Source organism: Nerophis ophidion, linkage group LG10 (assembly GCF_033978795.1).
Source record: "Nerophis ophidion isolate RoL-2023_Sa linkage group LG10, RoL_Noph_v1.0, whole genome shotgun sequence".
NCBI lineage: Eukaryota > Metazoa > Chordata > Actinopteri > Syngnathiformes > Syngnathidae > Nerophis > Nerophis ophidion.
This window is the reverse complement of record NC_084620.1, coordinates 4,084,638-4,097,870: the sequence shown is the minus strand read 5'-3', so window position 1 is coordinate 4,097,870 and position 13,233 is coordinate 4,084,638. Positions and strand designations below refer to the sequence as shown.

General features: G+C 39.9%; 1 protein-coding gene across 2 annotated transcripts in view; it reads left to right on the top strand.

Annotated features, from left to right (window-relative positions):
- The first annotated feature begins 6,105 nt into the window (after nt 1-6,105).
- stab2 (stabilin 2) overlaps nt 6,106-13,233 on the top strand; it is a 57,573-nt gene continuing 50,445 nt past the window's right edge. For both annotated transcript variants that reach the window (XM_061912083.1, XM_061912082.1), the window contains exons 1-8: nt 6,106-6,260; nt 6,396-6,520; nt 6,630-6,745; nt 8,477-8,562; nt 12,517-12,583; nt 12,663-12,758; nt 12,834-12,956; nt 13,035-13,231. In XM_061912083.1, the coding sequence (XP_061768067.1) occupies nt 6,168-6,260; nt 6,396-6,520; nt 6,630-6,745; nt 8,477-8,562; nt 12,517-12,583; nt 12,663-12,758; nt 12,834-12,956; nt 13,035-13,231 (903 nt within the window). In that variant the 5' untranslated portion in view covers nt 6,106-6,167. The remainder of the gene's footprint in view (nt 6,261-6,395; nt 6,521-6,629; nt 6,746-8,476; nt 8,563-12,516; nt 12,584-12,662; nt 12,759-12,833; nt 12,957-13,034; nt 13,232-13,233) is intronic.

Below are 13,233 nucleotides of genomic sequence, written 5' to 3'. Positions count from 1 at the left end.
TGCATGTCTTTGGAGGTGGGAGGAGGGAACCCACGCAGTCACGGGGAGAACATGCAAACTCCACACAGAAAGATCTCGAGCCCGGGATTGAACTCAGGATTATTCAGGACCTTCATATTGTGAGGCACATGCACAAAACCCTCTTCCACCGTGCTGCCTAAATGTTATGTTACATTATATTTTTATATAATATACCGTATTTCCTTGAATTAGCGCCAGGGCGGTAATTAATTTAAAAACTCTTCTCACTCCGGCGTTTACCAAAGGCATGTGGCAAATTTAGGCCTGCGCTTATAAATTTGAGTGTGATGTAAGGATACCATCAGTATAGGTATATATGTATGTATATATGTATATAAAGGTATATACAGTATAGGTATATATGTATGTATATATGTATATAAAGGTATATACAGTATAGGTATATATGTATGTATATAAAGGTATATACAGTATAGGTATATATGTATGTATATATGTATATAAAGGTATATACAGTATAGGTATATATGTATGTATATATGTATATAAAGGTATATACAGTATAGGTATATATGTATGTATATATGTATATAAAGGTATATACAGTATAGGTATATATGTATGTATATATGTATATAAAGGTATATACAGTATAGGTATATATGTATATAAAGGTATATACAGTATAGGTATATATGTATGTATATATGTATATAAAGGTATATACAGTATAGGTATATATGTATGTATATATGTATATAAAGGTATATACAGTATATATGTATGTATATATGTATATAAAGGTATATACAGTATATATGTATGTATATATGTATATAAAGGTATATACAGTATATATGTATGTATATATGTATATAAAGGTATATACAGTATATGTATATATGTATGTATATATGTATATAAAGGTATATACAGTACAGGCGTAATATGATCAAACTTTCTTGTTCTTGTCAAAAGTCTAGCAGCCGCATTTTGTACCAACTGTAATCTTTTAATGCTAGACATGGGGAGACCCCAAAATAATACGTTACAGTAGTCGAGGCGAGACGTAACAAACGCATGGATAATGATCTCAGCGTCTTTAGTGGACAGAATGGAGCAAATTTTAGCGATATTACGGAGATGAAAGAAGGCCGTTTTAGTAACGCTTTTAATGTATGACTCAAAGTTTATTACTAGCTTCAGAATAACCATGTTATTAAAAAGAATAAGAGACTTATTATACTTCAAAAATGTTGGTCTTACTTAAAATGCACGCATTTAGTTGTATTCAGTGTTAAAAAATATGATATGGCTCTCACGGAAATACATTTTAAAATATTTGGCTTTCATGGCTCTCTCAGCCAAAAAGGTTCCCGACCCCTGTTCTAAAACATAGCCTCATCTAATCTTCATTAAAGTTTAAATAGAGTTATACAAATGTTTAACATATCAATCAAAGTTTATTTATATAACCTTTAATCACAAGTGTCTCAAAGGGCTGCACAAGTCACAACGACATCTCAGATCCCACATCAGGGCAGGAAAAAAGTCAACCCAATGGAATACAATGAGAACCCCCCCCCCCCGAGACACTCCTGAATGTCAGTGCACCTCCCGACAATCTACCGGTGCAACCATTCTCCCCAATTTGTCCCCATTTTCACCTGGCCGACATTATTAAGGCTGCCGTGATTGCACTGCCTTAAACGTCCTCTAAACCTGTGGTTCTCAACCTTTTTTCAGTGATGTACCCCCTGTCAACATCTTTTTAATTCAAGTACCCCCTAATCACAGCAAAGCATTTTTGGTTGAAAAAAAGGGATAAAGAAGTAAAATACAGCACTATGTCATCAGTTTCTGATTTATTAAATTGTATAATGAATGAATGAATGAAATAAGTTTATTTCGGTCATATAATCAATCAAATCAATCAACCATTTTGTGTGATCAGTTTTACAGTACATGTTATATGTATACAATATTGCACATTTACACACGAAAGAAAAGAAAAAGAATGACCAAAAAAGGAATAGTCTGAAGCCAAAGCTTATATTTGCCTGTCCTATACCTTCACTGAAGATTACATTGCCTGGAACATCGTTAAAAAAAAAAAAAAAGAATCAATGGGATGAAAGTAATTGTTATTATATTTTATCATTTTCAATTATTTAACCGTTGCAATGTTTTCTTCAACCTTACCAAAGAAGTGCATGTCTTCAGCTCATCACTGAGCGTCTTCCACCATTTAACTCCTAAAACTGTAATACATTTGTATTTTATATTCCTTCTCACTTTACCTATTTTGAAAAATGGACAGCCATAACAGTGCAAAATATTGCTCATTTGTAGTGGTCTTTCTTAAACTATTTGGAAAAAAAGATGTAAAAAAAGAACTAAAAAACTTGTTGAAAAATAAACAAGTGATTCAATTATAAATAAAGATTTCTCCACATAGAAGTAATCATCAACTTAAAGTGCCCTCTTTGGGGATTGTAATAGAGATCCATCTGGATTCAGGAACTTAATTCTAATCATTTCTTCACAAAAAAAATAAATCTTTAACATCAATATTTATGGAACATGTCCATAAAAATTCTAGCTGTCCTCACTGAATGTTGTATTGTTGTGTTATTTTTTTCAGTTTATGAACTTACATTCATATTTTGTTGAAGTATTATTCGATAAATATATTTATAAAGGATTTATGAATTTCTGCTATTTTTCAGAATATTTTTAATAACTCTCACCGTCAAGTACCCTAGGGGATCGCGTGCCCTCATAAAGAGAGCTACTGCTCTACATCACACAACCAACGTGACGCCTCTGTCACATGCTGTTTTACACTTGTGCAGAAAAACCCAAGTGGTTGCAAGACGTACTTGGTCAACAGCCATACAGGTCACACTGAGGGTGGCCGTATAAACAACTTTAACACTGTTAGAAATATGCGCCACACTGTGAACCCACACCAAACAAGAATGACAAACACATTTTGGGAGAACATCCGCACCTTAACACAACTTAAACACAAGAGAACAAATACCCAGAACACCTTGCAGCCCTAACTCTCCCGTACTACAATATACATCAGTGGTTCTCACATGGGGGTACGCGTACCCCTGGGGGTACTTGAAGGTATGCCAAGGGGTACTTGATATTTGTTTTTTAAATATTCTAAAATAACAACAATTCAAAAATCCTTTATAAATATATTTATTGAATAATACGTTTGTACTTCAACAAAATATGAATGTAAGTTCATAAAAAAACAACAACAATGCAATATTCAGTGTTGATAGCTAGATTATTTTGTGGACATGTTCCATAAATATTGATGTTAAAGATTTCTTTTTTTGTGAAGAAATGTTTAGAATTAAGTTGATGAATCCAGATGGATCTCTATTACAATCCCCAAAGAGGGCACTTTAAGTTGATGATTACTTCTATGTGGAGAAATCTTTATTTATAATTGAATCACTTGTTTATTTTTTAGTTGTTTGTATATCTTTTTCCAAATAGTTCAAGAAAGACCACTACAAATGAGCAATATTTTGCACTGTTATACAATTTAATAAATCAGAAACTGATGACATAGTGCTGTATTTTACTTCTTTATCTCTTTTTTTCAACCAAAAATGTTTTGCCCTGATTAAGGTATACTTGAATTAAAAAAATGTTCACAGGGGGTACATCACTGAAAAAAGGTTGAGAACCACTGATATACACCACCTCAACCGACGCAAGTAGGGAGGTTGATGTGTTAGGGCTGCATGGGATTCTGGGTATTGGTTCTGTTGTGTTACGGTGCGGATGTTCTCCCGAAATGTGTTTGTCATTCTTGTTTGGTGTGGGTTCACAGTCAGGCACATATTTGTATCAGTCTTAAAGTTTTTTTTTTTACGGCCACCCTCAGTGTGACCTGTGTAGCTGTTGATCAAATATGTCTTGCTACAGCACACGTGTAAATAACTCAGCCAGATGCAACGTATCACTAGGCTTGCACGCTGTCTGTACAGGAAGTAGAGGGCGCTAAAGGCAGTGCCATTATGGCACCCCCTGAAAATTGTTGAATGGGTAAAAATTGACAGGGATTTTGACAGAATGGATCCCCTGATATTCAGGGGTCTCCCGGGAAAATTGGGAACGTTGGCAATTGAGACTCTGTCAAGCGCCGTTCACATTAAACTCGCGGGCTGCACCAACATTAAATTGTCATGTCAAAGTGCGGGCTGCAAAATAAGGTTTGAGACGCCTGCCTTAGAGGGAACGTTGCTGTGGAGCAAAGGGGGTTATTGAAATGATTAGAATTAGAATATTATATGACTTCTGGCTTTGTTTTGGTTCTAAATCATTTGTATGAATATATATTAAAGGGGAACATTATCACCAAACTATGTAAGCGTCAATATATACCTTGATGGTGCAGAAAAAAGACCATGTATTTTTTTCACCGATTTCCGAACTCTAAATGGGTGAATTTTGGCAAATTAAACGCCTTTCTGTTTATCGGTCTTTTACCGATGACGTCAGAACATGACGTCACCGAGGTAACACACCTGCCATTTTCATTTTCACATTACAAACACCAGGTCTCAGCTCTGTTATTTTCTGTTTTTTCGACTATTTTCTGGAACCTTGGAGACATCATGCCTGGTGGGTGTGTTGTCGGAGGGTGTAACAACACTAACAGGGAGGGATTCAAGTTGCACCACTGGCAAGAAATCTGCCGCCAGACCCCCATTGAATGTGCCAGAGTGTCTTCACATTTGACCGGCGGTGCTAAAGCAGACATGGCACAGAGATGTATGGATAACCTGCAGATGCATTTGCAACCATTAAGTCAACGAAACCACAAAGGTGAGTTTTGTTGATGTTGTTGACTTATGTGCTAATCAGACATATTTGGTCGTGGCATGACTGCCAACTAATCCATGCTAACATGCTACACTAATCGATGCTAACATGCTATTTACGCTAGCTGTATGTACATTTGAAACTAGATACCCACATTTAATGCGAAACAAACACTTACCAATCGACGGATTTAAGTTGCTCCAGTGTCACAAGATGCGAAAGTCCTGATCGTTTGGTCTGCACATTTTACCGGCGATGCTAATAAGGCAGCCATGCTATGGGCCACTTCATTAGGTACACCCACGCTATGGCCGAATAGCGTCAATAGCTATTCGCTCAATAGCTTCAATTTCTTCTTCAATTTTGTTTTCGCTATCTGCCTCCATACTCCGACCATCTGTTTCAATACATGCGTAATCTGTTGAATCGCTTAAGTCGCTGAAATCCGAGTTTGAATCCGAGCTAATGTCGCTATATGTTGCTGTGGTATTCCCATTGTTTGTTTACATTGGCAGCACTGTATGACGTCACAGGGAAATGGATAGTGGTTTCGAAGATAGTGAAAATAAGGCACTTTAAAGCTTTATTTAGGAAAATTCCGCGACCGGTAAAATTTTGAAAAAAAATACAACAAACCACTGGGAACTGATTTTTATTGTTTTCAACCCTTTTGAAATTGTGATAATGTTCCCCTTTAATTTGCTTTGTACGTCATAATTTTGTCATAGAGGTGTGGGCCCTCGCTGGCTGTGGGCCTTTTGAATTGTTGTCGCCCTACGCCCCCTGCATGACGGCCCTGTTTATTGATGTCTATTAAATACACTCGGATTCACTATCGTTTTATTTTTAAAACAAAATAACAAACATTTTAAATCAATGAAAAAAAGATTGTAAAAAATAAAATACAAAATCGTATATGCTTCATCATCAACAGGAAGACTGTGAGCCTGTTTGATGACACAGCAGAAAGTTGCAGGAAAGACAAACAAGATAATCAAGGATGTCCTGCTATTATCTGCTTACACACACGCACACACACACACACACACACACACACACACACAAATTTGTTCCGTGTGTGTGTGTGTGAGTGCGGGAATACTTTGTGGGTAAATGAGCATTTTCAAGATGAAGAAGAAGATACAAAACATGCAAGTCAGCACTTTTTCTTGTCAGGAAGCTTGAGGGACAGGAGGTTAGGGGGTCCTGGCGGTGGGCATGGGTAACAAGGGGTGTGGGACTGGGGGGGGGGGCGGGGGTCCTGGTGGTTGAGCATAAAAAGACGAGACACACACTCAAGGGGGACATGAGACAGCAAGGACGTCGCCATGCAGACGTCACAGCCAGTCGTCACTTTGTGGACCGCCGTTTTGACGACGACGACGATGATGATGATGAGGAGTGAAGTGACATCGAAACAGGTCAGAGGTCACGTGTCCTTCTGGTTCATTCACTGTAAGGTGCTGAATGTTGACGTGCTCATCGATTGACATTCTGTCGAGGGACTTTCCTCTGATCTGTCCAGTAGCCTTTCAAAGTAAAAGTCTGTGTTTTAGAACTGGTGTTCCAACTCAACGGTGTTACGGACGCGCACGTCGTGTCACTCATGCAGCCTGACCGCCATCTTGTCGTGTTCTTCCGGCTACAAGAGGACACCTGGGGCCACGACACAGGACTGCCAGTGAGTCACATGATTTAAAAAAAATTTTTTTTTAAACTAAATTGCTTCAATTCTGAGACAACCACTTTGTTGTGTGTGTGTGTGTGTGTGTGTGTGTGTGTGTGTGCAGGTATTACATCCGTAGCGCCACCTTAAAGCTGTCAATCACTGGTTGTTCCTTTGAGTGCTACAAGGAAGCAGAGCTTCAAATGTGCTGTCCAGGATACTGGGGACCTGACTGTGCTGGTAAATACTATTATTACTACAAACCCCGTTTCCATAGGAGTTGGGAAATTGTGTTAGATGTAAATAGAAATATATCCTTTTCAACCCATATTCAATTGAATGCACCAAAAAGACAAGATAATTGATGTTCAAACTCATAATAATTAACTTGGAATTTCATGGCTGCAACACGTGCCAAAGTAGTTGGGAAAGGGCATGTTCACCACTGTGTTACATCACCTTTTCTTTTAAAAACACAAAATAAACGTTTGGGAACTGAGAAAACTAATTGTTGAAGCTTTGAAAGTGGAATTCTTTCCCATTCTTGTTTTATGTAGAGCTTCAGTCCTTCAACAGTCCGGGGTCTCCGCTGTCGTATTTTACGCTTCATAATGCACCACACATTTTAAATGGGAGACAGGTCTGGACTGCAGGCGGGCCAGGAAAGTACCCGCACTCTTTTTTGACGAAGCCACGCTGTTGTAACACTTTTCTTGCTGAAATAAGCAGGGGCGTCCATGATAACGTTGCTTGGATGACAACATATGTTGTTCCAAAACCTGTATGTACCTTTCAGCATTAATGGTGTCTTCACAGATGTGTAAGTTACCCATGCCTTGGGCACTAATACACCTCCATACCATCACACATGCTGGCTTTTGAACTTAGCGCCTATAACAATCCGAATGGTTATTTTCCTCTTTGTTCTGGAGGACACCATGTCCTCTGTTTCCAAATATAATTTGAAATGTGGACCACAGAACACCTTACCTTTCCAAACCGGCGGATATTGTTGATAAATGGGTTGGGCTTTGCATAGTAGAGTTTTAACTTGCACTTACAGATGTCGCGACCAACTGTAGTTACTGACAGTGGTTTTATGAAGTGTTCCTGAGCCCATGTGGTGATATCCTTTACACACTGATGTCGTTTTTTGATGCAGTACCGCCTGAGGGATCAAAAGTCCGTAATACCATCGCTTACGTGCAGTGATTTCTCCAGATCCTCTGAATTTTTGATGATTTTACGGACCGTAGTTGGTAAAATCCCTAAATTCCTTGCAATAGGTCGTAGAGAAATGTTGTTCTAAAACTGTTCGACAATTTGCTTACAAAGTGGTGACCCTCACCCCATCCTTGTTTGTGAATTACTTAGCATTTCATGGAAGCTGCTTTTATAGCCAATCATGGCACCCACCTGTTACCAATTAGCCTGCACACCTGTGGGAAGTTCCAAATAAGTGTTTGATGAGCATTCCTCAGTATTTATTGCCACCTTTCCCAACTCCTTTGTCAAGTGTTGCTGGCATCAAATTCTAAAGTTAATGATTATTTGCTACAACAAAAAAAAGTTTATGAGTTTGAACATGAAATATGTTGTCTTTGTAGCATATTCAACTAAATATGGCTTGAAAAGGATTTGCAAATCATTGTATTCTGTTTATATTTACATCTAACACAATTTCCCAACTCATATAGAAACAGGGTTTGTACTTCGACTTATTGTACTACTTGATATTTTACATGTTTAAAAGCTCATGTGATGAAAGGAAGCAGTCCGGTTAGAGGTGCGACTTCCTTCTGGCTTCCATGCCTGTGTCAGCAGTTCCAAAAATGTGCTGACATCACCGTGTTACTGAACCAGGCCTAGAGCCCACTGTTGGTGGTTTGGGGGGGGTGACGTGATGTTGACACCAGGAAGTGGAAATGGAGGACGCACATGTTTTCTCACAACTTCCTATTTGTGTGTCAGAATGTCCAGAAGAGGCAGAACGACCTTGCAGCAACAGAGGATCTTGTTCTGATGGACTTGGAGGAAACGGAACCTGCAGCTGTCAGGTAACACATCTCTTGACTCCATATTAACTAGAAGCTGGATCCATGTCGACTCCATGCAGATGACTTCATGTCCACTCCACGTTGAATCCATGTTATTTCCATGCTTAAAACATGTCAATTCCATGTTGAGTCCATATAGATTCCATGTTGGGGGGGTTGCCCACATATGCGGGTCCTCTCCAAGGTTCTCATAGTCATCATTGTCACCGACGTCCCACTGGGTGTGAGTTTTCCTTGCCCTTATGTGGGCCTACCGGGGATGTCGTAGTGGTTTGTGCAGCCCTTTGAGACACTAGTGATTTAGGGCTATATAAATAATCATTGATTGTTCGATGTTGATTTAGTGGTGATTCCATATTGACACCATGTTGATTCAATGCTGATTCCATATCCTCCATGTTGATTCCATTGGCATTCAATGTTGGATCCATGGAGATTCCATGTCGATACCTTGCTGATTCCATATCCTCCATGTTGATTCCATGCTTATTCCCATGTTATTTATAGCGATTCCTTGTTGGTTTATAGTGACTCCATGCTGAATGCACGATGACAACACATTAATTTCATGTTGAATGCATGCAGATTCCATGCTGATTCAATATTGATGTTATACCATGTAGATCCCATGTGTAGACTAATTGTTGATGTCTTATTATTAATATGTTGATTCCATTTTGATTTGTGGTGGAAAGGCCCAGAGTTTAAACTGCAAACAAAGTGGTTTTAGTACAAAAGGTTTATTTACTCATATTCAAAAGTACAAGTTGGATTGAATTGCAGACAGCATCCTTCGAAGGATCCCGAATCAAACAAAATCATGCAAATCATATCAAATATAGGTCCACTGGCTTTTTATATGTTTTCCTCAAGTGTCAAGGTCTTGTTGTTTTGCAACTGCTGGCTCCAAAACAACCGTGGATCCCTTAGTCATAACAAACAGTCATAACATTTCTTAGAAAGTTAGCGTGACCACAAACTGAACTTTCCCCCACATATGCTTAGCAGTGGTTCAGAGGTTTTTACATAGACTTTCTTTTTGGACTGAAACAGACACAAAATAAGGTATACAGGTCAGAAATTCCACTGCGGATTCAATGCTGATTCCATATCTATTACATGTTGACCTATGTTGATTTCATATTGATTCCATGCTTATTCAATATTGATCCTATGTTGATTCCATGTCGAATCCATGTCGATCCCATATTGATTCCAAATAGACTCCAGATTGAATCCATGTTGGTTTCATGCTGATTCCCATGTTGATTTATAGTGATTCCATGCTAAATGCATGATTTCATGTTGAATCAATGCAGAATCCATGTTGATTCCATGCTGATTCAATATTGATTCCTTGTTGTACCATGTAGATCAGTGGTTCTTAACCTGGGTTCGATCGAACCCTAGGGGTTCGGTGAGTCGGCCTCAGGGGTTCGATGGTACTAAGACACACCCGACTCATCGTGTAAATAAAAACTTCTCCCTATCGGCTTTATGGACATGGGGGGGTTGGGTATCTCCAACAAGGTTAAGAACCACTGATGTAGATCCTATGTGTAGACTCACTGTTGAGTTCATATTATTACTATGTTGATTCCATGCTGATTTCATATTGATTACATATTGACCTAGGTTGATTTCATATTGATTCCATGCTTATTCAATATTGATCCTATGTTGATTACATGTAGAATCCATGTTGATCCCATATTGATTCCACATAGACTCCAGGTTGAATTCATGTCGGTTTCATGCTGATTCCCATGTTGATTTATAGTGATTCCATGCCGAATGCATGATGACGACACATTGCTTTCATGTTGAATCCCTGCTGAATCCACGTTGATTACCTGCAGATTCTACGCTGATTCAATATTGATTCCATGTTATACCATTTAGATCCCATGTGTAGACTAATTGTTGGTCTCATATTATTACAATGTTGATTCCATTGGCATTCCATGCTGATTCCATATTGATTACATGTTGACCTAGCTTGATTTCATATCGATTCCGTGCTTATTCAATATTTGTCCTATGTTGTTTCCATGTAGATTTCATGTAGATTCCATGTTGATCCCATATTGATTCCATATTGATACTAAGTTGTTTCCACGTTGATACCACATAGACACCATGTTGAATCCATGTTGATTTCATGCTGATTCCCATGTTGATTTATAGTGATTCCATGCTAAATGCATGATGACGACACATTGATTTCATGTTGAATTAATGCAGAATTCATGTTGATTGCATGCCGATCCCATGCTGATTCAATATTGATTCCATGTTATGCCATGTAAGTCCCTTATTTAGACTAATTGTTGACCTCATATTACTACTATGTTCAATCCATTGGCATTCCATGTTGGATCCATGCAGATTCCATGTCGATATCACGCTGAGTCCATTTTGATTCCATATCATCCATGCTGAATCCGTGTTGATTACGTGCAGATTAAGCGCTCACTCAATATTGATTTCATGTCATACCATGTAGAGCCCATATGTAGACTAATTGTTGATCTCATTTTGTTGATTCCATTCGCATTCCATGTTGGATCCATGCAGATTCCATGTGGATAACAGGCTTTTTCCAAATGGATTTTGTATCCTCCATGCTGAATCCATGTTGATTTCATGCTGATTCCCATGTTGATTTATAGTGATTCCATGCTGAATGCACGATGACGACATATTGCTTTCATATTGAATCAATGCGGAATACATATTGATTACATGAAGATTCCATGCTGATTCAATATGGATTCCTTGTTGTACCATGTAGATCCCATGTGTAGACTAATTGTGTTATCATCCGCTGCCCGGATCATTTTATGATTTAGATTTTTGAGTCTGTTTGGGTTTTCTGTTGGTTTCCATACTAACTCATTATTTTCACCTGCCGCTTGCTCCTGACGCGCACCTGTTTTGTGATTACGGTCATTATTTAAGTCTGCCTTCTCCCGTCAGTCTGTCTTGCTTCCTAATTTGCCATACGCATCAAGTGACGACGTTTGTTCTAGATTCTGTTTATCTGAGCTTCCATGCTAAGGCTCTTTGTTGTTTCCTAGCTCCCATGCTAGCTCTTTTGGTTTCGTCCAAGTCTGTTTTATTCTAAAATAAATAATTTCCTACTTGCACACTGTGTCCAAAGCCCGTCTGCATCCTTGGAAGAACGAAACCCGCATCAACATGTGACCAACGCGTCACAAATTGTTTGATTTCATATTATAACTGTGTTGATTCCATTTTATTGATTACATGTTGACCTAGGTTGATTTCATATTAATTCCATGCTTATTTAATATTGATCCTGTGACGAACTTCCTGCCGTCACCGTGTGGGTTGCTGTGACACTCCATACAAGACGCATCGTAGCAGGTTTGACTCTGATTTATTATTTCAATAAACCTGTCATCTTCTTGCCATTCGGTCACGCCACTTTCTGGCACGCGGGCTCTTCCTGCTGGTTGCAGCACACCTTTCGGTGTCCGCTGTCTGATTCTGTTGCGGGGCCTCATCTTCGTCTGGGTCTCGCTCGTCGTGCTCGTGGTCTTCGGTTGCCATGGTTTCCTCGCCTACTTCTGCCCCGATCGTTCCTCGTTCGCCCCTTTTGTACTGCAACAGCAGATGCAGAGATTGAACACAGGTGTGTCGCTTACGCACCTGACTTGGTTGGCTGCAGCGTCGTTCTGAGTGCGTCCCGCCTCTTCTCTCCGCCGCATGCCCCGCCTCCTGGCCGCCATCTCGGATATGAGCGGCGTTTGTCCTATCTCGCTGTCGGCTCCTCGGCTCCGTCTCTCCACAGATCCAAAGTTGATTCCATGTTGATTGATACTATGTTGATTCCATGTTGATACCACATAGCCTCCATGTTGACTACATATAGCTTCCATGTGGATTGCATGTTGATCCCTTGTCCTTTTGGGTGTGTCATTCTGCCAGGTGGGATTTGCAGGTATGGCGTGTGAGGACTGTGAAGTGGGTCGATACGGTCCCACCTGTAGCGGAGGTAAGCCACCTGGTGAACATGTTAAAGATCTTCTGGTATGTTTCCGGTTGCGACTTGTAATGCGATGTTATGTGTCCAGTCTGTTCGTGTGTTCACGGCTTGTGTGATGGCGGCCTCAAAGGTGACGGCACATGCACCTGTTTCTCCGGTTACACGGGCCCAAAGTGCGATCAAGGTGAGTTTTCTCCTGTCTTTTCTGTCTCCTGTCATCTCCTTCGCCCTGTCACTCCTTGTTGCCTGGTTCCTGCAGAGCTTCCAGCGTGTGCTTCCCTTCAGTGCCCGCCTAAGTCGCGTTGCATGGAAGAAGCTCTGACGGGTCGCCTGGTCTGTCAGTGTCTCCTCGGATACCGGAAGTCCGGCGACGAGTGTTCATGTGAGTCTGTGGTACAAAAACTCCCATCAGATACGACGACAGAATGCAAGGAAATACATTTGACTGTCTTTCCATCAGCCATAAACCCATGTGTGAAGAAAGTGTGTCACGTGCACGCCACCTGTATCCACTCTGGGCCAAACCAGCACATCTGTGCTTGTAACCAAGGTTACAGCGGGGACGGGCGGGTCTGCATGGCTGTGGACCCGTGTCAGACCAATCAGGGCGGCTGCTCGGCTGTGTCCAGCATCTGTGTCTATGATGGACCGGGCAAGGT